Below are 26,881 nucleotides of genomic sequence, written 5' to 3'. Positions count from 1 at the left end.
ACATTGTCTGCATAAAGCGAAAAGCTGACATTAACATTTCCAATTTTGATATCATATTTAATACCACTTTCCTTCATAATGTGATCCTTATAGATAATGAATAACAGAGGAGATAATGTACATCCTTGTCTCACACCAGATTTAACATTAAACCATCTTCCTGTACTTCCTTCAATTCTAACTGCTGACTTACAACTCAAATAAAGACCAAGTATTGCTTGATATAATGCCCCATTGACACCATATAACTGTAGCGTATTGAATAGCTTCTCTCTTGGCACCTTGTCATATGCCTTTTCCAAATCGACAAAACTTAAATACAGATCTTTGTTATATTCCCATGCTTTCTCGACTATTTGTCATAAAGTGAAGATCTGATCCCGACAGCCTCTATTTGACCTGAATCCAGCTTGTTCTTCACCAAGCTTTTCTTCCACAATTCTTCTCAACCGTTTCTCAAGTATACTTGCATATATCTTACCAGGAACACTCAGTAGGGATATACCTCTGTAATTCTCACATTCAGTTTTATTTCCCTTTTTATATATGGGTACTATGAGAGCTCTCTCCAATCATCGGGAATTTGTTCCTCTGTCCAGGCTTTCAGAACTATGCAGTGCAGCCGCTGTAAGACTTTTATACCACCATACTTCAGCATTTCTGGTGGAATATCTATCATCTACTCCTGCTGCTTTTCCACATTTCAAGCCTTTGATGGCTTTTTCTACTTCAAGTATGGATATGTATTCCTGACTGCATGCCTGGTCAGTGTTTTTTATCACTGTGTTGTCATAACTGCTTGTTTCATTTAGCAGTTTTTTAAAGTAATTACTCCATACTTCAAGGATATCTTTTTTTCTCCCGTTTTCATGTCATCTTTATCATCTCTAACTCCTTTTACAGTACTCTTTCCTCCATTCCTAAGCTTTTTCAACAACCTCCAGAATATTTTGCCACCTTCTTGATATTTATTTTCTATGTTCTTGCTAAAGTCCCCCCGTGACTTTTGTTTAGCTAGTTTTACACAGTGTTTAACTTTCTTACATTTGTCTCTGTATTCTCTAAGAGCACAAGCTGACTTTTTTGCAGGAACTTTTGATATGCTTTCTTCTTTTCCTTCACTGCCTCTTTAACTTCCTGTGTCCACCATGGAGTTCTAATTTTTCTATACTTGCAGACAACTTCACGACATGCCTCTAGCTGAATCAATCCGAGTTTTCTTCAAGGCTTGCCACTGAATCTCCAAGATTTTGTTCCTGTTCTCAAACTGTTTAATTTTTTCTTCATTAATCTTTGTGTATTTTAGTCTACAGTTCACACCTGAGAGATGCTCAACTTTTATATGCTTTAAAACTTTCTTACATGTTATTCTTTTCAATATGAAATTCAATTTTATCCTGTTCAAGAGTAAATAGTGATCGCTTCCAATTTCAAATCCTCTGTACACTCTGGTGTCCTGCTCCAGGGAGAAAACATCACTATAAACAATAACATAGTCAATGAGACTTTTCTTATTCCTTGCCTCTTCTCTCCATGTGAATTTGTGTACATTTTTATGTTGGAACATGGTGTTAGTAATAACCAATCCATGTCCAGAGCAGAAATCCAACAGATATTTGCCATTATTATTAGCTTTGCTATTTTCTTCTAATTTTCCCCAAATATTTTTGTATGTCTGATAATCATTTCCTACTCTGCTATTTAGATCCCCAACAAGGACCAACTTACAGACACTTGCAATTCTTACAGAAACAAAAAAGAAATTTAAAGGAACAAAAGAAACAGCTAACTACAATATCATATATGGTGGAGTGGACAATCAAATACATGCAAAAGCTGGTGTAATGATTTGGATCCAAGAATCAATTTAAGCAAAAATAACTCATTATATATGCTGGAATGAAAGAATATTAGAATTGAGATTAAAATTGAATAAAGAAAATTTAACAGTTGTTGGAGTATATGCCCCTGATGAAGGGAAAGAAGAAGAAAATGATTACTTTTACAAAGAGTTACAAGGCATATATGAAAAATTAAATAAAACAGACCATATAACTTGAGATCTTAATGCCAGAATAGGAATGAAAAAAATTAACAATAATATACAAAAATTTGGAGAACCAAGAGTAAACAAAAATGGAAAGCGACTCATTGATTATACAGTATATATAATAATTAAAAAATAATGAATACATTATACAAACATAAAAATGTATATAAATATATGTGGTGTGCAATAGGACAAAAATCAATAATAGACTACTTTATAGCAAATGAAAAAGCAGCAAACCTCTTCCTAGACATTAAAGTTAGAAAAGGGCTAGAAATTGACTCAGATCACTATTTAGTACAGGGAAAACTAAGATTTCCACCAAATTGGCTACAAAAAATACAAGGAAATAAACTAGAGGAACAAAATCTAATTACAAAGTAAGACTACTAAATGATTCAAGTATAAGAAATTTATACTAACAGAGGATTAATAACTGTTTATAAAATATACAAGAAAATGAAGACATTGTGAAAGAATGGAATAATATAAAAGAAATTATCGCATCAGCAGCATATGAAAATCTAGGAACACAAAAAAAATCATAAAAATAAAAAATTTCATATATTGGACAATGAAATAAAAACAATAATTGAAAATTAAAAGCTGGCTTTTAAAAGATGGTTAAGTAGCATAAAACAAGATGAAATTGAATATAAAAAAAAAGATGTGCAATAGCAAAAATAGAGAGAGAGAGAAAGCTGGGAAAAATTTGTTTCATATCTAGCAAATGACATATACAAAATAAGACTCAGTTCATACAAAATACTAAAACACATGAATGCAGATATAAAAGAAACTGTAAATATAAATTATGTTTAAATAGATCTAAAAGAATTCTTGGATTACTTTACAGATCTTTGGACGGATAATGCTGGCCTCAAAAATAATTACACCAGAAACTTACAAAATACCTTAAATGATATGATAACAATGAAAGAATTAAAGGACAACCTAAATAAATAAAAAATGGCAGATCAGAAGGAGAAGATCGGATAAACTCCGAAGTGTATAAATTTGCTGGAAAAAAAATTTCATCAAAGATTACTAAAATTTTAAAATAAAGTATATACAAATGGACAAATACCAATAGAATGGAATGCAAGTATAATAATACCTATATTTAAAAAAAGGGGATAAAACAAACCATGCTAACTACAGAGGTATTAGTTTATTGAATACATGCTACAAAATATATAACAGAATACTTAATGAAAAACTAAATAAAATATATACAGTGGAAAAAATATTATTAGAATGTCAAAATGGATTTAGAAAAGGATGCTTGCTCTACTATGGATGCAGCTTTCTGTTTAAAACTACTTATAGAAAAAAGAAGGGAATTTAATTTGGAAACTCATCTTTTGTTTATAGATTACAAAAAAACATTTGACAAAGTAAAAAGATATATACTATTTGATATATTACAAAGAATAAATATACATAATATTTTACTACATGCAATATTGAATATATATAAAGATAAAATAAAAATAAATGAAAAGTTGTCTGAAAAACAATCTATAAACCAAGGAGTAAGACAGGGATGCCCTCTGTCTCCAACACTTTTCAATATTTACATTAATGAAATATTAATACAGTGGAACACCTTAAACAATCAAGGTATAGAAATTTCCTGGCATGACAAAATAAATACTCTATCTGCAGATGATCAGGTAATAACATCAGATAAGAAGACAATTTACAAAGAGCAATATATAATTTAAATGTTATAGTAGAACAGTTTGGAATGAAAATTTCCATAGATAAAACAGAAACAATGGCATTTTGTGGACAAACTCCAGTTAGAAGCAAAATAGTTATTAATAATAAAATGATAGAACAAATAAATACTTTCAGTTATCTGGATGTGAAATATCATATGAAGGAAAAAAAGACAAAATTAAAAACTTCAAAATTTTTACAGATTATAGGCCTGATAAATAGAACACTCAACCCAAATATAGTACAAAAAGAAACATGCTTGAAAATACACAATACTTTAGCAGTGCCCACGTTATTATATTATATGGCAGTGAAATTTGGGTAAACAAACAAGATAAAGAATAAAAAGGAGTGAAATGAGATTTATGAGAAGAACTGCAAAATATTATTATATCAAAAAAGGAATGAAGACATTTTAAAAGAACTAAAAACAAAATCAGAAGAAAAACTAAACAATTATAAACAAAAATGGAATGAACATGTAAACCGAATAGCCAACACCTGATATCCTAAACACATATATTAAAATATAAGCCAGTTGGAAAGAGAAGGCAGGGTAGACCTCAAAAAAGGATATATTGGATAGATAATGAGACTGGAACAGGCCAATATGATCTATAGCCATAATTAGTGTTATGATGATGACATAGCTTATATTTAAGTCGGCAGTTAGAATTAAATAAGGTACAAGAAAATAGTTTGTTGTAAAATCACGTGTATAATGGAATGAGAGAGAATTGAGCAAAAACACCCAAACTAGCATGTATACTGGATATTAAAACCCATTTTAATTTATGGATCTAAGAGGTGGGTTAGAAATAAAACACTATGAAAAACTAACAGACCACAAATTTGAAATTCTCATATTCATTGCCAAAAGATGTCTAATCTAGAATCTCACCTTTTTGACCACCTGTGGTTTAAGATTTCTTTGCCACATTTTGTCTCATTAATCTGCTGCCTCTACTGTTCTCCCATTCTGACCACTTTGACTTTCTATCTTCAAAACTCGATTTCATTCATTCAAAATTTCTAAAGAGTGAAGTCTTCTTTCTTGGTGATTTCAATGTTCACATTATTCTAATTGGCTCCCTTTTCAGATTTTGCTGTCCAAACTGGAAGAGAGGCAGAGATGATTTTTGCTGTAAGCAGTGACTTAAGACAGATCATTTATCTCACCAGAATTCCTGACAATCCACTTCACTCACCAAACACTCTGGATCTTTTCTTAACTAGTTCTCCTTTTTCAGATCACAGTTCCATCCATGTTTCGGCTCTGTCAGAATGTCATTCCTTCAGCCATTCGCAACTTCATGTAACATTAAAACAATACAAAGTGGGGGGAGGGGGACTTATATGACTTTTACTCCTCCTTTCCATTGTCAGACTGTTGCTTTCATCCTTTGATCCAGATACCTCTTGTGATCTTGTTAAAGAAATAATCTATGTTGGAATGGTAGCTTTCATTCCTCACTCTGTTCAAATTTTCCAATCCATATATCTAAACCATGGTTCTCCAAGAAGTGTTCCAGGGCAGTTCAAAAAAAGCAAGCAGCTTATCCCAAGTAGCTTGAGAACCAAAATACCCCAGCTTCCTACACAGTTTCTCCTGCAACACTCGTAAAACAATCATCAAAAGGGCAAAATTTCAATTCAACCATGATAAATGTGGAAAACTCGCTGATTATGCCACTGGTAGTCACATCCTCTGGTCCCTTGCAAAGCTGTTGGGCACAACTTTTGCCCATCTGTGCTACCTCTAAAGATGTCCTGGTCTTCCATCTCCTCTGTAGATGACCATGTCAAATTACCTCCTTTGCCTAAAACATTGCATCACATACCTCCTGTGACCTTCTACTAGAAAGACAGAAGAATCTTGAGTAACTTGGATACCACAAAATCAAGTCCTGATGGAATCCCACCCATTATGCTCAAGAGATGTATTCCTGAACTAACACCTATTCTTTATCATCTGTTCACTAAACTGTACTCAGCTGGCATCTAACTTACATCATGGAAGAAAGCCTATATACAACCAGTTCCCAAAAAAATATAAATGTATTCCATCAAGTTATCCATCTATTGTTCTCACCTCAATTTTGTCTAAAGTAATAGGCTAGGTTATCAATAATCAACTTCTTCAACACTTGAAGAACTGCCATTTAATTAGTCACCACCAGTATGGATTTTGCCAGAGTAGATCCATAGGAGATCTGGCCTACATCATGCACCTTTGGACCTATTCCATGGAGAGATTTAGAGAAACTGGTGGCATTGCTCTTGTCTTCAAGGTTTTGGATAGGATTTGGCATGAAGGACTTCTCAACAAGTTACCACCATTTGGACTGCCTTCATCTTTGTGTAATTGGATTGGCAGTTTTCTCTCCGATCGATCTCTACCTGTGTAAATCGGTATTCAGGGCATATAATTAAAATGAAATATATAGAGTGGTTCAAAATTCCACATACAAACTTTGAGGGTAGGTAGAGAACATCAAAATCAACCATATTCACATAGGAAAGCATGACCAGAAATGCCACCCGAAAGTGATAGGTGTTTGTCAGCTCTCCAGGTGAGCAGTTGGGGCTTCCTCATTCAAGCTTTTGACGTCGTATAAAGAACATGCATCGTTTTACGAATGCTGAGATGGCAGATGTGCACCTCATTTACAGGTTAGCTGATGGTAATGGACAAGCCGCTGTTATGAATGTATCGTGAAATGTACCCAAATAGATGCGTACCGCATCACCAAATGTTTCCTCATTTTCATCAGAATTTGTGTGACTGGATCATTCAGGGATCGCAAGCATGATAGTGGGTGGCCATGATCGACGTGAAATCCTGCCATGGAAGAGGAGGTGTTGCTTTTTTAAAAAAGTCCACAAGAGCTGTTTTTGTGTCCCTCCAAATTATGAAGACATCGTCTACATACCTCCACCAAACTAAAAGTTTTGGGTCTAATTTTGAGAGGATGTCTTTCTGTCTTTTCAATGAACAGATCTGCACAGGATGGCAAAAGGGGATTGCCCATAGTTAAGCCATTTAGTTGCTCATATATCGTTTCATTCCATTTAAAATAATTAGATTTAAAGCAATGACGAAAAGGTGAGGCATATCTTCAGGGAAGAGATTGTATAGGATACTGATAACCTCTTCTACCGGGATGTTGGTAAATAAAGATACCATGTCCAAGCTAGCGAGAATGTCTGTCTTTAAGAATGAGATGTTTTTCAACGAAGTGTTTTGAATTCTTAATGTAAGTGTCCAATTTTCTGATATGTCCTTTTAGGAGGCTGGAGAAGTGTTTGAACAATAATCTGGGAGCATTTTTTCTGTCAACGATCGGGCGTAGTGGAACTCCACTTTTATGGACTTTCAGGGCTCCACACAGTCGTGGCGTCAATGGGTGTAGTGACTTCGGATTCCTTGGCAAGTCTGTGGACCAACTAGTCATGTTGGTCCACAGACTTGCACAAATTAAAAAGTAGTGGTCCAAGAACAGAACCCTGTGGCACACCACTAGTCACAAGCCGTCTTTTGGACTCAACTCCTGAATAAACCACTCTCTGCTATCTCTCCATCAACCACCCTCTTATCCATCTCACCAACCCTATATACATCCCCATCTGCTCCAGTTTACTGATTAGAGTTCCATGTAGTATCCTGTCAAAGGCCTTGGCAAGGTCCAGTAGAATCACTGTAAACCCATTACCCTTATCCAGTTCAGCCGTCACTGTTATAAAACGTGAGCAAGTTACCGAGGCATGATCTACCCTTCACAAAACCATGTTGTCCCTCCATACAATATCCCATTTTCATCTATCCAATCCTGTATTCTTTTCTTGACTAATTTCTCCAAGACCTTGACAGCAATTCCTAATATGCTACTCGGTCGGTAATTTACAAAGGCAGTCTTGGAACCACCTTTATGCAGTGGAACTATTTTCCCCTCTTTCCACCCCCTTGGGACTAACCCAGAACCGAGACTCAAATTAAACAAAATGGTCAAGGGTACTGACAATTCTTTAGCCGCTTCACGTACGACACGAGCTGGTATACCATCCAATCCCATAGATGTATTGACATCGAGGTTTTGCAATAGGCTACTCACCTCCATTTCATTCACGAAATATATATATATATATAAAAAATTGCATTGGCAGTGGTGAAGTCTGAGAAAATAGATCCTGACAGTAAACATTTTTTAAAAGTTAACAAAGGAATTAATGATATGCTTCCTTGCTATGAAGAAAATAAAAAAAAGCACCATCCAGTGATAAACCCATTTCCATAGGTTGAGTGTCAAATCCCTTCTAAATCTTCACAGCCCCAACCTCTGCAGCAGTGTACTTATCAGCATTTTATATTTGATTATAAGGTGTTTGTATTTGTACTTGTTCTAAACTTTTTATTAGATATTTTAAAGCATGTTTCTGTAATATTTCCTGTGTGTGTGTGCGTGTGTGTGAGAGATAAAAGAAATTGAATAAATAATTTTGTTTGCATGTTTATCGGACATTTTTTTTTTCCTTCAGTCAAATTCAGCATGAATAGTTACAAGTGTTATATAAGCATTTAGGGAAATTCTGACTTATGTAAAATTCAACTTGCATGAAGTCCTGTGGAACACAACCATTATGTAAGTTGGGGAATGGCTGCATAACTATATGTTAAGAAAGAATGGTTTAAATGGCTTCCTATTCTTTTAATCCTTTCTTTCAGTGTGATTGAATGACGAAGAGCACTCATTATAGTAATAGATTTATGAACTCAACTACTGTCTGATATTAAAAAAAAAAATTTGAGAACATTAAAATTCTATATTTCATCTTTTACATTAAGATTATTTTCATGAAATTGCACTGTATTGTAGAAGTAGTCAAGGTTGTCCCCTTGAAAATGTCTTATTTAGTTTGACCACTTGTGGTGAAAAAAAAAATTAATTAAAAAATTACATCAGCCACTCAGAAAATTCCTGTTTATGACATCTAGTTATTAAAACACTTAGTAGCTAGTCTTACCATTTTATATTAATGTACTCATTCACAGCTTAGTTCACATTCTGATTTATATTTATTGTATTAATCTAGGTCCTCCTTCTTTCTCTTCCTTTTGCAAATCTAGTCCATGTGGTTTGTTTCACTCAGCCAATGTTTTCTTAGGTTTTTTCTTCTTATTATTATTAACTGAGACCTCCAGGGAGTCAAGGACTCATCCAGAGAGGATGTAAAGCACCCAAACCAGCTGTAATACCTTTTCTTAAATTCATTCACACTAGATGCTCTCACTACCCCAAAGGCAAACTATTCCACTCACTCACTACTCTTTGAGAGAAAAACCTAGCTCTTACCAATTTCTTGAGTGCGAATAAACTTAACTTCCATGGATGCCCCATTTCTTCTCTCCCATCTTACATATAATGGAAAATTTCATCAGATGATATCCTGTAACACCGATTCAGAAGTTTATAAACCTTTATCATATTACCCCTGCTTTCTCCTGTTAACCAGAGTCTATAATCCACATACTCGCAATCTGTCCTCACAATTTAAATCCCATAAGCCTGATATAATCTTTGTAACTCCTCTTTGCATCATTTCCACAGCTTCTTTATCTCCTTGGAACCCAGGAGGCCAAATCTGCATGCAATAGTCCAGATGCTGTCTTATCATGGCCTTATAAAGAGGCAAAATGACCTCCTTATTCTTACATGTCAAGGTATGCTTTAACATTGCAAGTTTCCTCTGAGTTGTATTTGTATCTTTTGTTATGTGACCTTCGAACTTTAAATTCCTGTCCATCATTACACTAAGATCTCTAGCCTCATCAGTTTCTTGTAGCATAATCCTTCTAATATAATATGCCAAAGTGCATAACTTTACACTTACATTAAACTGACAGCTATTTTTGTTTGCCCAAATTTCCAGCCTATTCAAATCCTTTTGCATGTGCTGAATATCAGTAGCATCTCTGATTTTCCTGCATATCTTTACATCACTGGTACCTAATTGCACATCTCATGTTAGACCCTTCATAATGTCATTAATGTATACATTGAACAACAATGGCCCAAGAACTGAACACCACTGGTTACCTTACATCTGGTAGATTCACATCCACTGTTTACCACTTTTTGATATCTCTCTGTACCATCTGCACTGATCCAAGTCAAGAGTTTTTATTCCAATCCCATATTCTCCAGTTTATGCAACAACCTTTGGTGTGGTATCCTATCAAATGCATTTAGAAAAATCCAACATTATCATGGTGTATCCATTCCCTTCATCAAACTCAGCCATAACATTATTATAAAACACGAGCAAATTGCTAAAAAATGACATTCCTTTAGTAAACCCATGTTGCTCCTTGCAGAGTATAGTTTGTCTACCCATTTCTGTGTGTGAGTTCATACCAACTTCTCTAAAATCTTGACTACCACACCAGAGATACTGATAGGTATCTCTGGTGTGGTAGTCAAGATACAATGGAACTATTTTACATTCCTTACAACTGGTAAGTTGGAAAGAATGTTCCATATACCTATTACACTCAATTCCAGTTACCATATCTGATTCTGATTGCCAGGTTTCACTAATGCCAACAATCTTAGGCCACATAGTATTCAATAAAGCAATGAAATCAACCCATTTGTTTTTGATGCTCCTTGTATTTGTGTATAGACATAACAAATTACCACCCAGTCCAGTGATGGCGAACCTATGACACGTGTGTCAGCACTGACATACTTGAAGGTTTCAGGTGACACACCTTGGACGTTGAAAGATATTGGCATTCTGATGAAAAAACTGTGATAAATCATGTAAGATCGCTCTCACTTAAGGCGAAGATAGGTTTTGGTTCATTGAAAGAATTATATTTTATAGTTAGTCTATTTATATTTTATTTTCTAGTTAGCTTATTTATATTTTATTTTGTAACTAGCCTATAAATAACGAGCCTTTTAAGTTTACGTTTTCTTTCTTAATCATTAATTTCTGCATAGTCATATGATATAAAAACTTATAAAAATTATTATCAATATTATACGATACAAACTGATAAATACGTGCATTATATATTATAAACTTAAAGTTTTCATTTGACTTCTGTGTGAAATTCGGTCATGAATGCATTCCAAGTCTCTCGAATGAGTAATACAAGTTCTAAACATATTTAAATCACTTTAACAGAAAATATAATTCGCAGCATTAAATGTTGAATTTATCTGAGTAAATAATGAAAAACATTTTTATAGTTGCAATAAATTCAGTAAATTTTTTAAATAATGCAAATAGTAACAACTTACGATGACGTCACAACAAAACCTACTAAATGGCTGCTATTTAGTAGCATGATAGAGAATAAAACGTAACAAGGTTGCTATGAATGTACTGGTAATAAATATGGCAACCCTGCTGAAAGAAGTAGTGGTAGTCTTGCATGTCTGCCACTTAAGTAATTTGAGTTGCTGGTGTATAATTCATTTCCAGTAATTGTTAGTTCTTATTATTTATTACTGCTTAATTACCGCTGTATATAATTGTGCTCTTTTTTAATTTGTGAACCTTTTTACAATGGCAGCTAGCACTAATAAAAAACTAAAATTATCACAGAAAGGAAGTAGAAGAAATTTCCAAGATGCCTGGACTGAACAATATGGTGTTATTGATAGAGACGATAAAGTTCTCTGTAAATTGTGTGGTGAGCTATCTGTGAGTAGAACTTGGAATGTAAGAAGACATTTTGAAACTAAGCCCAAATGGCTCCTAGAAAAAATTTTTGAAGAATGCAAAGAAATACATATCTCAACATCTAAAACTAGCAGAATCACAATCAGAGACTTTAATTAAATTTGTTTCAGGACCTTCAAATTTATTACTATTATTACTATTATTACGGGCAACTCCAGGGAGTCATTAGACTCATCGAGGGAGGCTCCAAATCATATTCATCACAACTATTTGACATTCATACAGTATCTATCATACCTCGCCTTAAACTCATTCACTGTCACAGCATCCACCACAGACTCAGGGAGCGCATTCCACTCATTCACTACTCTAAAAGTAAAGAACCCAGCTCTAACACCTTTACTAACCACACTTTTTCCCAGTTTCCATGGATGTCCCCTAGTCCTCCCACAACCAGCCCTGTTCTCAAAAATATCTTCTGAATTAATTTTATAGAAACCCTTCAGTAATTTGAATGTCTCAATCATATCTCCCCTCCTCTGCCTATCAACCAATTTTTGCAACCCACAAATTCTCAACCTGTTCTCATACGGTTCATTCCACAGACCTGCTATCATCTTGGTCACTCGCCTCTGGATCCTCTCCACCTCCTCCCCATCAAGAAGAAACCTAGGTGACCAAATCTGAGCACAGTAGTCTAGATGGGGTCTTATCAAGGCTCGATACAGAGGAACAATAACCTGCTTGTCTCTGCTTGTCAACGTATTCTTCAGCAACCAAGTGATTTGATGAGCTGTTTTGGTCACTTTTGCAATGTGTCCCCTAAATTTCAATTCCTTATCTACCAACACTCCTAAATCTCGTGCCTCATCAATTTCCTGGAGCACGGTTCCACCAATGCAGTAAACTGTCGCCAGTCTTTTCACCCCAAAATGCATAACCTTACATTTTGCCACATTAAACTGACATCCATTCTCCTTAGCCCAGACCTCCAATCTATCCAAATCATCCTGCAAAATTTTGACGTCATCTGCATTCACTATTGCCCTACCCAACTTCGCATCATCCGCAAACAAATGAACTGTTCCTCTCAGATCATTTCCTATATCATTTATGAACAATTTAAACAGCAGTGGTCCAAGAACAGATCCTTGTGGCACACCACTAGTCACAGGCCGTCTTATGGACTCTACTCCCGAGTAAACCACTCTCTGATATCTCTCCGTCAACCACCCTCCTATCCATCTCACCAACCCTATGTCCATTCCCATATGCTGCAATTTACTGATTAGAATTCCATGTGGAATCCTGTCAAAGGCTTTGGCAAGGTCCAGTAGAATCACCGTAAACCCATTACCCTTATCCAGTTCAGCCGTCACTGTGTTATAATACGTGAGCAAGTTACTGAGGCATGACCTACCCTTCACAAAACCATGCTGTCCCCGATACAGTATCCCATTTTCTTCTATCCAATCTTGTATTTTCCTCTTGACTATTTTCTCTAAGACCTTGACAATGATTCCTGATATGCTAATCGGTCGGTAATTTACAACAGCAGTCTTGGAACCACCTTTATGCAGTGGAACTATTTTCCCCTCTTTCCACCCGCTCGGGACTAACCCAGACCCGAGACTCAAATTAAACAAAATGGTCAATGGTACTGACAATTCTTTAGCTGCTTCTCGTACAACACGAGCTGGTATACCATCCAATCCCAGATGTATTGACATTGAGGTTATGCAATAGACTACTCACCTCCACTTCATTAACCACAATTCCCGTATAATCTACTAGTTTATTCGTTTCTGCAATGTCACTACCTGGATGATATACTTTTGCAAAGTGCTCACTCAGTAACTCAACTATCTCAACTGATTCAGTTACCTCCCTACCATCGCCATTCTTTAAAATCAATCTGCCATGTACATTTTTCCTTTTACTTGCTACATATCTAAAAAACTGTTTAGGATTCTCTTTAGCCTGCATGGCCAATTGGCCAATGTTCTTTCGTAATCCTTTTTTGCTTTTCTTACCACACTCGTCACCCTTCTGGCCTGCGCTTTATACCGTTCATGTGCCTGCCGGTCACCCTTCTCCTTAAATTCCCTCCATAGTTGTTTCTTTTTTTGCAACTCAAGCTTAATGGTGTTATTCATCCATTTAACCCCTACTTGATTTATTATTCGGACTCTAGGTATACAGTCAGCCATTGCTTCATGCAAGCAATTAGTAGCCGCAAGTTACAGTATTTCACATACTATTGTTGAACATGGGAAACCACTTAGTGATGGTGATTATATTAAAGAAGCTTTTGTATTATTTCACCATTACACCATACACCATTTTTATTTGAGGACTTTTATAATAAGGAAGCTATTGTAAAGCACATGAAAGAGTTACCATTAAGTAGGAATACTATTAAAGACAGAGTTATATCAATGAATGCTAGTATAGAAAATCAAATACAACAAGACTTGAACTCATGCCATTGTTTTTCCATTTGTCTCGACGAAACTATAGATATTACGTCATCAGCTCGATTGGCTATTATTGCAAGGTATGTTGTTCACGGTGATTCTGTGCATATGGAATTAATAAAGTTAGAAAATTTACCTCAAAACACAACAGGTAAAGACATATGCAGCTGTGTTGTTAAAGTGTTCCGTGAGAAACAGATAGATTTATCGAAAATATTTTCGATTACAACTGATGGCGCTCCTAGTATGATTGGCCACAACGTCGGTTTTATCAAACAATTTACAAAATATGTTGGCCATCCCCTGGTTTGTTTCCATTGTATTATACATCAGGAGACTGTGTGCGAAATCAGGCTTAAAGGATTTGGATGATGTGATGAGAATTGTAACAAAGGTAACTAAGTTTATTGCTGCCAGGGCTTTAAACAAACGAGAATTTAATTCACTTTTAAGCAAAGTTGAATCAGTGTACAATGGTCTATTAATGTACAATAATATTCAATGGTTGAGTCGTGGCCAAGTACTTGAACAGTTTGCTGAATGTTTAAATGAAATTATATTTAAATACGAGGAGCATGGAGCACGGATTTTCTCAGTTGATCGATTCTGCTTGGCTCAATAAGCTGATCTTTTTCACAGATTTTTCATTGCACCCGAATGAACTTAATATGCAATTGCCAAGTTTCAGAAAATCTGTCAATGTTATGTCTGGCACAATCAAGAGCTTTGAGAATAAACTCAAAATATTTCAACTTGATTTAGAAAGTAACCATTTTAAGTATTCCCCAAAAATCGTGAACAACATATCAACCAATCTATCAAAGTTCTAAAGTCAGTAACTGAGCAGTTTTCTTCTAGATTTGAGCAATTTCAAATGTTGGAACAAACAATCCAATTCATAAAGTATCCTAATGAAATAGAATTCATGGATCTTAAATTAGATGGCTTTGACTGGTTGGATTTAAAAGATCTAGAAATGCAACTAGCTGACTTCCAGTGTAATCCTATCTGGAAAAGAAAGTTTATTGCTCTTAGAAATGAATTAGGAGAACTTGAGCAGGAACGTCTGCATGATACTCGTGTAAAAATTCAGACTGTGAAATTCTAAACGTGTGGAATAGCCTTCTCGAAAACTTTCATGCTCTTAAAATCTTTGCTAAAGCTCTTCTAACAATTTTCTTTTCTACATACTCTTGTGAAACTCTGTTTTCTGCCTTAAATAATATCATATCGAAAGGGAGAAATAGATTGAGCAATGATTTGAGCTCTGCCTGTGTAGCATTAAAATGTACACACTATAGCCCTTCTATAAAGCAACTTTCTACCAGCACTCAGCAACAGAAAAGTCATTAAATGTAATGTAAGTTTGTAATTTCACAAATTACAGACTTTATTAAATTAATTGTATAATATGAATTCATAGATTTTATATCAATGTCCTATTAAAGAAATAGCCTAATATGATATGTATAAGTCACCATCTATGATTATGTAGTTAAATATATAATGCATGTATGCATGTGGCACATCAACAACGTCAATATTTAAAAAAAAAAAAAAAGATCCTGGGTAAAAAGTTCGCCATCACTGACCTAGTCTGTTCTTATGTCACCTTTGGTTTGTAGTTCTTCATCTTTCTCATTCTTCTATCATATATCATTCTTTCTAGGTACAAAAAAAAAAAAAAAAAAAAAAAAGAAGAGAACATTCTACAAAACAAAATTTAAAGAGGCATGTGAGACAACTTAAATAAAACAACCAAATTTAATTAAGAATTATGGGGTCAAAATTTTTGTCAACAAGGATACAACCCTGACAACAATGTTCATCCACAGATTACCTAGAATACCAAACAACAGTAATGCTAATCAGTACAAACAAAAATAATGAAGACACATCAGCTATTGGTTACTTGAAAGTACACAAGGTAACTTCAAAAAAAGAAAAGTCAACAGGAATTACAACTTTTTTTTTTTTTTTTTAGGCTTTTAGGCTAAATATAATAATTACAGGTCAATCAAAAGCTGTGAATGAACATGTTAATATAAAGTGACAAGGCTATCTGTAGGAATTTAATAATTGGATGTCAAAAATTAGAATTTTCTGATTGGCTGATGTAATTAAGTATTAATTTTTTATTTTTTTAAATAAAAATAATTTTTTTTCTTTTTAATTAATTTTATTTTTTTCACCACAACAGGTCAAGCTAATTAGTTTTAAACATTATGGTGCTAGTTGCTTTTAAGTACTGTATATTTATATGCACATTTCTGATGACGACCTAAATGTAAAGGTTGAAACGTTCAATTTTATGTTAAACTTTCTTTTATTTTAAATGGTATTTGAGTCCCTAATATAATGATTATTCTTTTAATATTTTGACATTCATATATTTTGATAGGCAAGTTTTCTTCCTCAGCATTATACTTATGTATTCCAAATGTTGTAATTTAATTATCATTCACAAAGATCAACATAACTGAACATTTTTGCTTTTGTACAAGGTGTGACTATTAAATAACGAGACAAGGTGCACTGTGAATCGTGTACTCATAGCAGTGGGATGCACTTGTGCCGTGAATGACCTTGAAGGTTCTAGAAGCAATCGAGATAATCATTGTTTGCTGTCGCTTGTAGTTAGTCTGTAGGCAGTTATAAAAGAAACACATGTGAAGTCGCTTTGCCAGAATAATGTCTTTGCACTGACATAATGGAATGGATGACAGCTGAGTCGGACTTGGAGAAGATCATCACATGTAATGAGATGTGGATTTTCCAGTACGATCCAGAAACAAAGAGACAATCGATGCACTGGAAAACTCCCACATCACTGAAAATGAAAAAAGCAAGAATGAGCAAGTCAAAACTGATGGCAATGCTGATCGATTTATATCAGTGGTGTGGTAATGGCTGAATGGGTACCATAGGGTCAGACAGTTAACCAACGTTATTACCTTGAGGTTCTGGCCAAGCTGAGAGAACAAGTGAGGAAGACGAGACCCAATCTGTGGAAGAACAACGCTTGGATTCTCCTCCATCAGGCCAATTTTCCAGCCCGCACTGTCTATAAAGCAGTATCTGACTGAAAAGAAGATCCCAGTGTTGGACCATCCACCTTACTCACTGAACTTGGCTCCATGTAACTTTTACCTTTTTTCAAAGTTGAAATCCACATTGAAGGGCACCCATTTTCAGTCAGTGGATAAGGTAAAGGAGAAACCAGCAGCGCTACTGAAGCAGATAACACCTGATTACTTGCAGCACTGCTTCCAACAATGGAAAATTTGTATGCAACAGTGTATAGATAGAGGAGGGGAGTATGTTGAAGAGGATAAAATTAAGTTGTACAATCGTAATAATAAACAACATTTTTGCAACCAGTCTTGTTATTTACTAGCCACATCTCGTATTTTTATTATTATTTTACAGCATCTCCATGGAGTCGGGATACTCATTGTGGGAGAACCAAATTAATCATTATACGCACAAATTCTGGCATATTGGTTGAACTCGCAACCAATTTTGACAATCCATTCTACTCTCCATGCAAAAAAAACCCTGGTCCTCACACCCCTACTAACCACACTCTCACGCAACTTCCATGGATGGGCCTCTTGTTCTCTGACTGTTTGTCATATATTGAAAAACTTCACTTGCATCAAGTTTATAAAACCCCTTTAATATCTTAAAAGTTTCTATCATGTCTCCTGTTTTTTTCTGCCTATCAACTACATTTTGTAACTCATAAACCTCCAATCTATCTTCATAGAGAGTATCCCACAGACCTGTCACCATCTTGGTCACTGATCTCTGAATCCTCTCTACCATCTCCTGATTGTACAAAAACTAGGTGACCATATCTGTGCGCAGTAGTCAAGATGTGTCCGAATCATAGCCTTATAAAGACGGATAATAATTTCCCTGTCTTTACTTATTAGTGTGTTTTTCGCCATCCAAGTTATCCTTTGAGCTATTTTACCAACTTTTGCAATATGCCCTCTGAACTTCAACTCTTTGAAGTTTGAAGGTATTAAAATGGAAATGAAAGACAGGTAAGAAATTGTTTTAAAAGAAAAGCAGAAACCAGTATTTTTGATTTTGTTAATAATGTTTACATACTTTTAATATGTGTATTTTATTATTATGAAAACAAAGTGTATTGTTTATTTACAGTCTTATTCCTTAGCAAAAAAGAAAATAGTGCATTACACCACAACAGACAGCAAGAAGCGAGTCAATGCAGCATTTCTAATTGGTTCATATGCTGTAAGTTTCTGTCTTCGTGTCTCTCATTTTTTTTAACCATTAATTTTAATTCACAGCTTGATGGAAATTACAATGTTTGTGGTTATATACATGCATATGTTTGTACGCACAGCCACCATGCTTCCAAAATTATACAAGGTGCAGCTCCAAAGTAAGTTTTGAGACAATTAATATAAAAGAACAATTAATAAATATCCCATACCAATTTCAGGTTAAATTTGAAAGTAGACTCCTGCTTGACTATGCACTTGTTTGTGCTTCCAGACAATTTGTTGATGCCATCCAGAAACTCCTTTTTTGGATTGCTGTTCAGCTCCCTTGTAATTGTACTCTGAATCTTATTTAGTGTTTGGAAACTGACTTTTTAGCAAAAATTTCGGGGAAAGAAAATAATCGGCTGGAGCAAGGTCGGGCAAATAGTGGGCAGTGGCTTTCCTGCTTGCTAAAAATTGCTTCATAACTAGAGCATTCTGCAGTGTTGTTATGAAGAGAAGCCATTTGTTGGATTGGTACAGTGCCAGTCTCACTCAATTCGTTTTTTGTAGTAGATGATGCAAAACATCTTTATAAAATTTTACATTGACCTTTTTGACCATTAGGAACAAACTCACAATGAATAACTCATTTTTATTTGATTTTTGAAACACAGCTTCTTGGGTTTTGGAGAATCCCCCCCCCCATGAAATACCACATTTTGTTACCAGTAACAATTTTTTTCCAAAAAGATTCATCTTCTGCTGTTCTTTATCCGAAACTTTGTTGTACAGTTATAACACATAAAAGCCTTCACTCACAAAATGTACATTAACTCAACAACCGTCAAACACAAGCTCCTGATACTTGGTCATATGATAGTGAAAGGTTTGCTACAAATGTTTCAAGTTTTGACCAACAGATGGCACATGCATTGCTCTTATGGTAATGTTAGTCTCAAAACTTTTGGCCCACACCTTGTGTGTGTGTGTGTATATATATAATGGGATTCCCCAATTATCTGACCTCAGTGGGAAATCACTTTGTTGGTTGGTTGGATAATTGATGGATTGGTTGACTAAAGGTTCAGTTACTTAATGCTCTATCAGAAGTCATTTAACAGATTAGCCCATTCACATGTCAGTTATTTGAAGGTTAGTTAACTGAGAGATCATCGTATGATGAATGCTCTGTGTTGCAAGCATTATATACACTGCTTAGAAAGAAGTCAACTGACCCTCCCATGGGCAAGATGCATGTAATGAGTCATATATTTCTAGCTGGTATAAATTGGAGGAATATGATGCTCCCAAGGCAGGACAATTGTGTCTGAAACTTGCTTACTCCACCATTGTTGCCATTAGTTCAAACATCTATTTAAAGAAAGTGCTGAAGCCTTGCTCAGTTGTCCAAACTTGAATCAGAATGATTGCCTTTCACTATTGATGATATGGAAGTCTTATTCTAATTTTCTTCAAGTGTCATCCCCTAGAAGGAGGTTGGCAACCATGCAACGGAACGTTTTTCTTTCTTTTGCTGCCCTGGAACATTTATGATAATTCAAGCCCTTCCAGTCCTTAATGTCTTCAAACCACATTCTCCTGGGTCTACCTCTCCCTCTTTTTTTGACCAGTTTCCCTTCTAACATTAATTTCTGAAAGCCTTCTTGTCTAGTTAGGTGTCCAAAATATTTAAGTTTTCATTCTTTAATGATTTTCATTAATGTTCTTTTCATTTTTACTTTCTTTTAAACTTTTCATTTTCTCTGTCCATGGTATTTTCAACATTCTTCTGATGGTTCACCTTTCGAAAGCGTCTAATTTTTTCTCTGCTTTATTTAGAGTCCAAGTTTCACTGTTGAAGGGAAGGTTTCAGCAGATATAGCACTTTTTCTTGTGTCTATGTTAATGTCTCTGGATGTTAGAACAGTTTCATATCAACGAAGGCCTTTCGTGCTATTTCTATTCTTCTTTTTATTACTCTAAGGGAATTTCCTCCATCTGTAAACATTTGTTCCAAATATATAAAAGACTGAACTTGTTCATTTTTCTTTTTGTTAACAGTTATATTTAGTTTCTTATATATTGATTCTTTTGATATAATCGTGCACTTTGTTTTCTTCAGGTTAATATTTAATCTAATGTCTGAGCTTCTGTTGTAAATTTCTATGACTAAGTTTTGAAGATCATCTTCAGATTCAACTATAAGGATCATGTCATCTGCATACCTGAAGTTGAAGTTCCTACTTTTATGCCCTTCATTTCTGCAATATCTTTAAAAACTTGTTCACTATATATATTATACAGTAAGGGTGATAAGACACATCCTTGTCTTACTCCTTTTTTGATTTCAAACTTGTCAGAGTATGCATTTTTGTATCTTATTGAGGCCATTTGATTCCAGTATATATTTGTAATTATGCATAGATCTTTTAATCCATTATTCTGTAGAATGTGTATTAATTTCTTCTGAGATATTGAATCTTTGGTGTAATCAATAAAACAAAGATATATGCATTTTTGCTTATCGAGGCTTCTTTTGCATAATGTTTTCAAATTGAAAATTCCTCCTCCTGTACTGTTGTCTTTTTGAAAACCTGATTGAGTGTCTTCTATTTCTGTTGACAACGTGCCTTTTATTCTTTCTAGGATTATTCTCAGTAGTAACTTTGCATCATGGCTTGTTAAACTTATTAGTGTATATTCTGAACGTTCAAAAGTTCTTGAAATTTTGGGGATAGTGTTTTACCATTTGGGTCACCATCCATGTATATCTGGTGAATCTGTGCAATCAGAGTTAAACAGTTCGTTTCCATATTCTTTCCATCTTTTTATGATATCTTATGTTTCTAGTAGTATTTTTCTATTTTGATCTTTTATACAAAGATTATAGTTAAAATTTTTCTTTTTATTTGTCAGATCTCTTATTGAGTTATGCATTTCCATACTATTGTGTCTGTTGTCCAGTTCCTATATTTCTTTACATTTTTCATTTAGCCACTTGTCTTTAGCCTTCCTGCATTCGTTTGTTATCCTTTTACTGATTATTTTATACTGTTGTATATTTTTCTTTTTTAGTCTTCATGAGTTCTAATATTGATTTGGCATCCAGGGTTTTTTCTTATTGTATTTAATTTTTGGAATAATCTTGGTTATCTCATATATTACACTTCTAATATTTGTTCATTTCCTCTATTGCTAAGTATATTGTCTTCTGTTTTATATCCTACATGATCTAATTTTTTCCTATTTCTGAGTTTTATTTATTTATTTATTTATTTTTATGGCAAAAGCTGCTACATGTCAATGTTCAGACCAGAAAGCCAATCCAGAGCCTCACCTGTCACCCCGTGGATTTCCTGGAGGCCACCACCATAAAATTGGCACCTTGGACAGTCATTCACAATATGAGTGATTGTCTGGGCCACAGGGGAACAGTCCCAATAAGGGTGGTCTGATAGTCTCCATTTATGTAGGTAGCCACATCTGCCCTGGTTAGTTCTGATCCTGTTGATAGATGACCAAATCTCCCTAGGAAGGGCAAAACCAGTCTGAAGAGCACAGGGATCTTCAACCAGGAAACCATTTGTTGGAAGATTGTTGGACCAGTGTTCTCTCCACATATCAGATGTTGGCAGTAAGGCAGCTGAAGAGAGTTCTTCCATGGACCAGAAAGGGTTTTGTGATTTTAGGCAAATACTATGTCAATTTATGAGAGTCTGGGGCAGGAGCGGGTTGCTCATTACTTTATTAAATACTTTAACCGAGGCTTGTCTTCTCCATATATTTGGTGGAGCAATGTTGGATAGGACAGGCAGCCAGGGGAGAGGGGTGCTTCTCAGTGTCTCACTAATTGTACACATGGGTAGAGTTTAGCTGGGTGTTAATAATGTTAGTGTGCACACTGCTTTTCCAGACAGGGGCACAATATTTTGCTACAGAGAATGCAAAGGCTAGTGCAGACAACCTTAAGACATCAGCACCACAAACTCATGTTCCCACAAGCCGTGAGATGATAGTATTTCTCATTTTAACTTTGTTGGACAGGTTGGTGATGTGCCTTTTATAAGTTAGGCTTCTGTCCAGGCTTGCTCCAAGATATATCTGGTGAGGCTCATGTTCTACCATTTTGTCACATAAAGAGAGGTTGAGGTGTCGATTTGTCCCAGCATTGTGCAGGTGGAATGCTGTGGACATAGTTTTTGTTGGATTTGGCTTCAGGTACCACTGCTTTAACATCTACTTTGCCAGGATGTTCAGGTCTGTGCGCAAGGTTGTTTCCAGGTTGGCAAAGTAGATTGGTATAGAATAACGATATCATCAGTGTATACATATTTGCTTGAGCTGGTATGTGATAAGTCAGGCATGTAGATGTTAAATAGTAAAGGGGATAACACAGAGACCTGTGGAAGACCATTGTGGAGGAATCTGGGCTTGCTCTTTTTTCCACCAATATGGACCCTGATCTTTCTGTTGGAGAGAATGGATTCAAAAAGCTGGAAAGTTGTTTTGCACCTATGATATTGCTTAGCTTTAGGAGGAGGCCCCTGATCCAGACTGTGTCATAAGCTGAAGTTAGGTCGATGAAAGTGACTCTGGATTTAAGTCTCTTCTGGAAGCCTGCTTCAATCTGTGTTGTCAAGGCTAGGACGTGGTCACAGCAACTTCTTCCTGGCCTTGAAGCTAGCTTGTTCAGGAGTGGTCTTTCGATGAGTGGTGAAATTCTTTTAAGGAGAATTCATTCAAAGAGCTTAAAAGTGGAGCAAAGGAAGGAGATAGGTCGTAGATTTTTGACATTATTTGGATCTTTCCCTGGTTTGGGCATAGCAATTATTTTGGCTCCTCGCCACAGTTTTGGTAGTTTTCCAGTTGTTATAATATTTGAGAAAAGGCTGGCCAGCCATGTTTGACCTCGTTGGCTGAGATGTTTTAGAAACTCGGGGAGGATACCATCCACTCCTGCAGCCTTGTCATTCTTGGTGAGTTTTAAGGCTTCCTGCACCTCTCCAAGAGAAACTGGCTGTACAAGTTCAGGAAGCTCAGAGGCCAACTTCAGGTTTTTTCTGATGGAAGATTGCACAGTTATTTTCCTGGTAGAGCTGGGACTTATCTTGGAGGTTTTCAGTAAATGATTAGCCATTTGATCAAGAGTTATCTCTGGTGGTTTGTACGTTGTCGGTTCTGTCCCCCCCCCCTAATTTTCTCAGAAGTGACCAACTTTTCTGGCTAGATTTGGTGAGTCAAGTTCATGGTTGGTCGAGATCCATCTTTATTTTCCAGTTTTGTCATTTCTGAGTTAAATACCATTACATTGTTAAGTATATTCAGAGCTTTCAAGTGAAGTCTTTCAGTATGATTGTTTTTAGAAATGTTTTTTAGTTTAATCTGTAAAGTAGACACAACAGGGTTATGGTCTGAACCTACATCAGCATCAGCACCTGGGTGTGTTTTGGTTATATCATTTATGTATCTATTATTTATCATTATAAAATATATTTTATTTCTTATAGAGTTATCCGGTTTGTCCAAATATAGTTTGTGCTTTGGATGTTGAAAGAAAGTATTCATTATGCGTAGGTTGTTTCGAATGCAGAATTGTATCAATCTCTCACCTCTTTCATTTCTTTCTCCCAATGCAGAATTTCTAACAGCCAGATTTTCTTCTCCTTCTCAGCTTTGTATTCAAGTCATTTGATTTAACATGCTCTATAGATTTTTGTAAGTTACTATAAAAATTTTATATTTTTTCATCATTGTGAGTCGTTGTAGGGGCATAAACTTGATTAATTATGATGTTAAAAGGCTTTGCAGCTAATTTAATAAGTATCATTCTTTCTTTTATGTTCCACAGCCCCATTACATATTTAAAATGCCTTTCTTAATCATGAAACTCACTCCATATTCATTCTTCTCTCTGTTAGAATATACAAATGTAAAGCCATCTTTTTCTAGTTTTCCTGTGTTAGGCTATCTTGTTTCATTAATTCCCATCACATAAACTTTAAGTCTTTTCATTTCCTGTATAAGGTTGTCAAAATTCTCTAGATTATATAATGTTCTCACATTCCAAGTTCTAATTTTCGAGACTGTTTCTTATTTTCAAACGAGGAATATCAGATGCCAACCTTACTTTTGGATTTAAGTTGACATCATGGAGTGCATTTGCAGTGCTTGTTTTACTCATAATTTCAGTGTCTTCTTTCCTGTAACTGTTTATAGCTTGGGATGTTGCAGAGGTTCCAACTTCCAAAGCATAGCTTGTAAGATATTTCCGTTTCTCCATGGTTGACTATAGGATAGTACTATCCTATAGATACTATAGGGTAGTAGCTCTTCCTTGTCTGCAATAGCCATCTAACTTGGCTCAGACTGTCAGCCATTGATCTGTATTCAGATTCTTCTGCCTGCCAGTTGTTTCACATTGCCATTGATATATAAATTCTTCCGTCAATGATGAAACAGATGTCACTGCAGTCCTAACGTCTTCACCAGAGCCCCTTTAATCAGCCATTTTTCAAGGTTCTCTGTAAGCCTTCACAGCTACCATATCGGCTGAGGCACTCGAAGTCCCTACCATGCTTCACCTTACGAAGCAGTCCTCTACTTTATATTGCTTCCATCCTCCACAACGTGGATGCGGGGTTGGCCCTTGGAGGATTTATTCTAATCACACATCATTAATTTTTAATAATTACTACTACATTTTAACTGCCTATTGCTGCTGATAACTTGTGATTTTCAGATCAAAATATATGATCATTGAATAAATTTTATTCACTCCTTTCTTTGTGTCTTCCTGTTAATTTTATGAAATCTTATGCCACAAGTACACTGTTTGGAAAGAATTCAACAGACACCGTGATGAGCAAGGTCATCATGCCATGTAACAAGTTGTGTTTGTATCTGATATAAATTGGAGGAATATGATGCTCCCAAGTCAGTGCAACTGTGTCCAGGTGAAATGGCTGTGAGAAGGGAACTAACAGAGTTTGAAAGAGGCTCTGTGATAGGATGCTATGTCACAGGCCTATCTGTTCAGTGATACCATACTAAGATGGAAGTGCAGGGAGTCAACTACAAGTTGACTCCCTGCTGACTCATCACACTCACTGAATGTGACCGTAAGGTGCTATGTAGGATAATATGTAAAAACTACCATTCGTTGACTGACACATTGAATGCAGAGTTGCAGACATCAAATGGAACACAAATCATTCAGAAAACCAAGGCTCACAATGTGGGGTTCCATGGTAGGACTGCAATATGCAAGCCCCACATTACCCAAACCAGCTCGGCATTGTCTTTAGCGGTGCAAAGAAGATGTGCAGTTAGATTTTCTCTCAGAAATTTGGATTTTTAACTCAGAAAAATTCACAGAGGAACTAGCACTGCTTTAGAAACAATACCAGTCACAATATTATTGTAATTTTGTTATCTATAAATCTACAAATGATCAGTAGAACTGAACTCAGCTACCAGTGACTACTGACTGCCTAAAAGTTTTCAAAAGTTTGGGCTATTAGATTTCTGCCTACTCTATTTGGGAGTGAAAAGGCAAGGAGAAAGACGAAAGAAACTGACATTCAAAAAAATTAGATGTTAATAATAAATTAATTCCAGATTTGTAAGAAAAATATCAGTTACGCATTTTCCCATTCTAGCAAAACACCACTATAGGTAGAATACTGTGTTGAAGGAAATTTACTATAACAAACTATCACTGTGCTCACCATAAGTTTGTTATTGTAAGACTTAAGTGTATATTGAAAAGTTTCAGTATTATTTGAAAGAAAAAAAATTATCGGAAAGGAAAGTTATGCTCAACCTACTATGGGAACCTTTTCATTCTCTTACTTGGTCAGCATGGGATTTGGTTGGCCAAGTGTATAACATCCACAGCCAATAGGCTCTCAATTCAAATCCCATTTTTAGAATTAGCTTGGTGTTGATCAAAATTTTTATTTAGATAATTTTGTAGACAACCATCCTGTTTATTAGAGACCTGAAATGGCCTGAAGAAGTCACATTCTTAGTCTTCACAGTTTCTCAATTTCTCAGTTATATGGATTAGAAATCAGCCAGAAAATTGCTACAGTATATAGGATATGTTTAAACCAGTTTTTCATCTTACATTTAACAATGTTAAACAATATATATATATAACTGACATAATTAAGAAATTGATTAAATTTCTGATGTTTCACTGGATTTCAAATCACTGTCTTCAGAGCACAGACAGCTTGTCTCAGTACACAGTCACTAACTCCTGGTGTTGAAAAGAATTCAGATTTCTGCCTGGTTGGCCGAGTAGTTAGCGTATCTACTCTCCAGCCAAAAGGGTGCGGGTTCGAATCCTGCCTTGGGCATGGATGTTTGTGACTGTCTCTGAAAATACTAGTAGCGGTGGTCAGCAGTAGATGGTGTTGGTATAGATGATGAAAGTAGTTGGTGGAGATGGAGAGTTGTGGAGTAGGTGTCCTCCCTCGATGAGTCTTTGTACTCCCTGGAGGTGTCGTAATAATAATAATAGTCGTGGACAAAGGTACCTAAGTCCTGTGTTTGGTGCAGTCACAAATTGGATAAAAAGAAGTTTACAACTTTTGGGGTATAGCTGGTCTTAAAATGATTTAATCATCATCACGTTCCTGATATGTACCCTCAGGGGATGTACAAGATAATTATGATAGTACTATATGAAA

At 35.4% G+C, this 26,881-nt stretch overlaps 1 protein-coding gene across 2 annotated transcripts in view; it reads left to right on the top strand.

The window, feature by feature from the left end:
• LOC150093032 (dual specificity protein phosphatase CDC14A-like) overlaps positions 1-26,881 on the top strand; it is a 382,808-nt gene that overhangs the window by 125,905 nt on the left and 230,022 nt on the right. For both annotated transcript variants that reach the window (XM_090413766.1, XM_090413767.1), the window contains one exon: positions 18,118-18,210. In XM_090413766.1, the coding sequence (XP_090269892.1) occupies positions 18,118-18,210 (93 nt within the window). The remainder of the gene's footprint in view (positions 1-18,117; positions 18,211-26,881) is intronic.

The sequence above is a fragment of the Typopeltis vanoorti genome, chromosome 24 (assembly GCF_054136105.1).
Source record: "Typopeltis vanoorti isolate ZY-2024b chromosome 24, IOZ_Tvanoo_1.0, whole genome shotgun sequence".
NCBI lineage: Eukaryota > Metazoa > Arthropoda > Arachnida > Uropygi > Thelyphonidae > Typopeltis > Typopeltis vanoorti.
The sequence above is the reverse complement of the archived record's forward strand: the minus strand, read 5'-3'. Positions and strand labels throughout refer to the sequence as shown.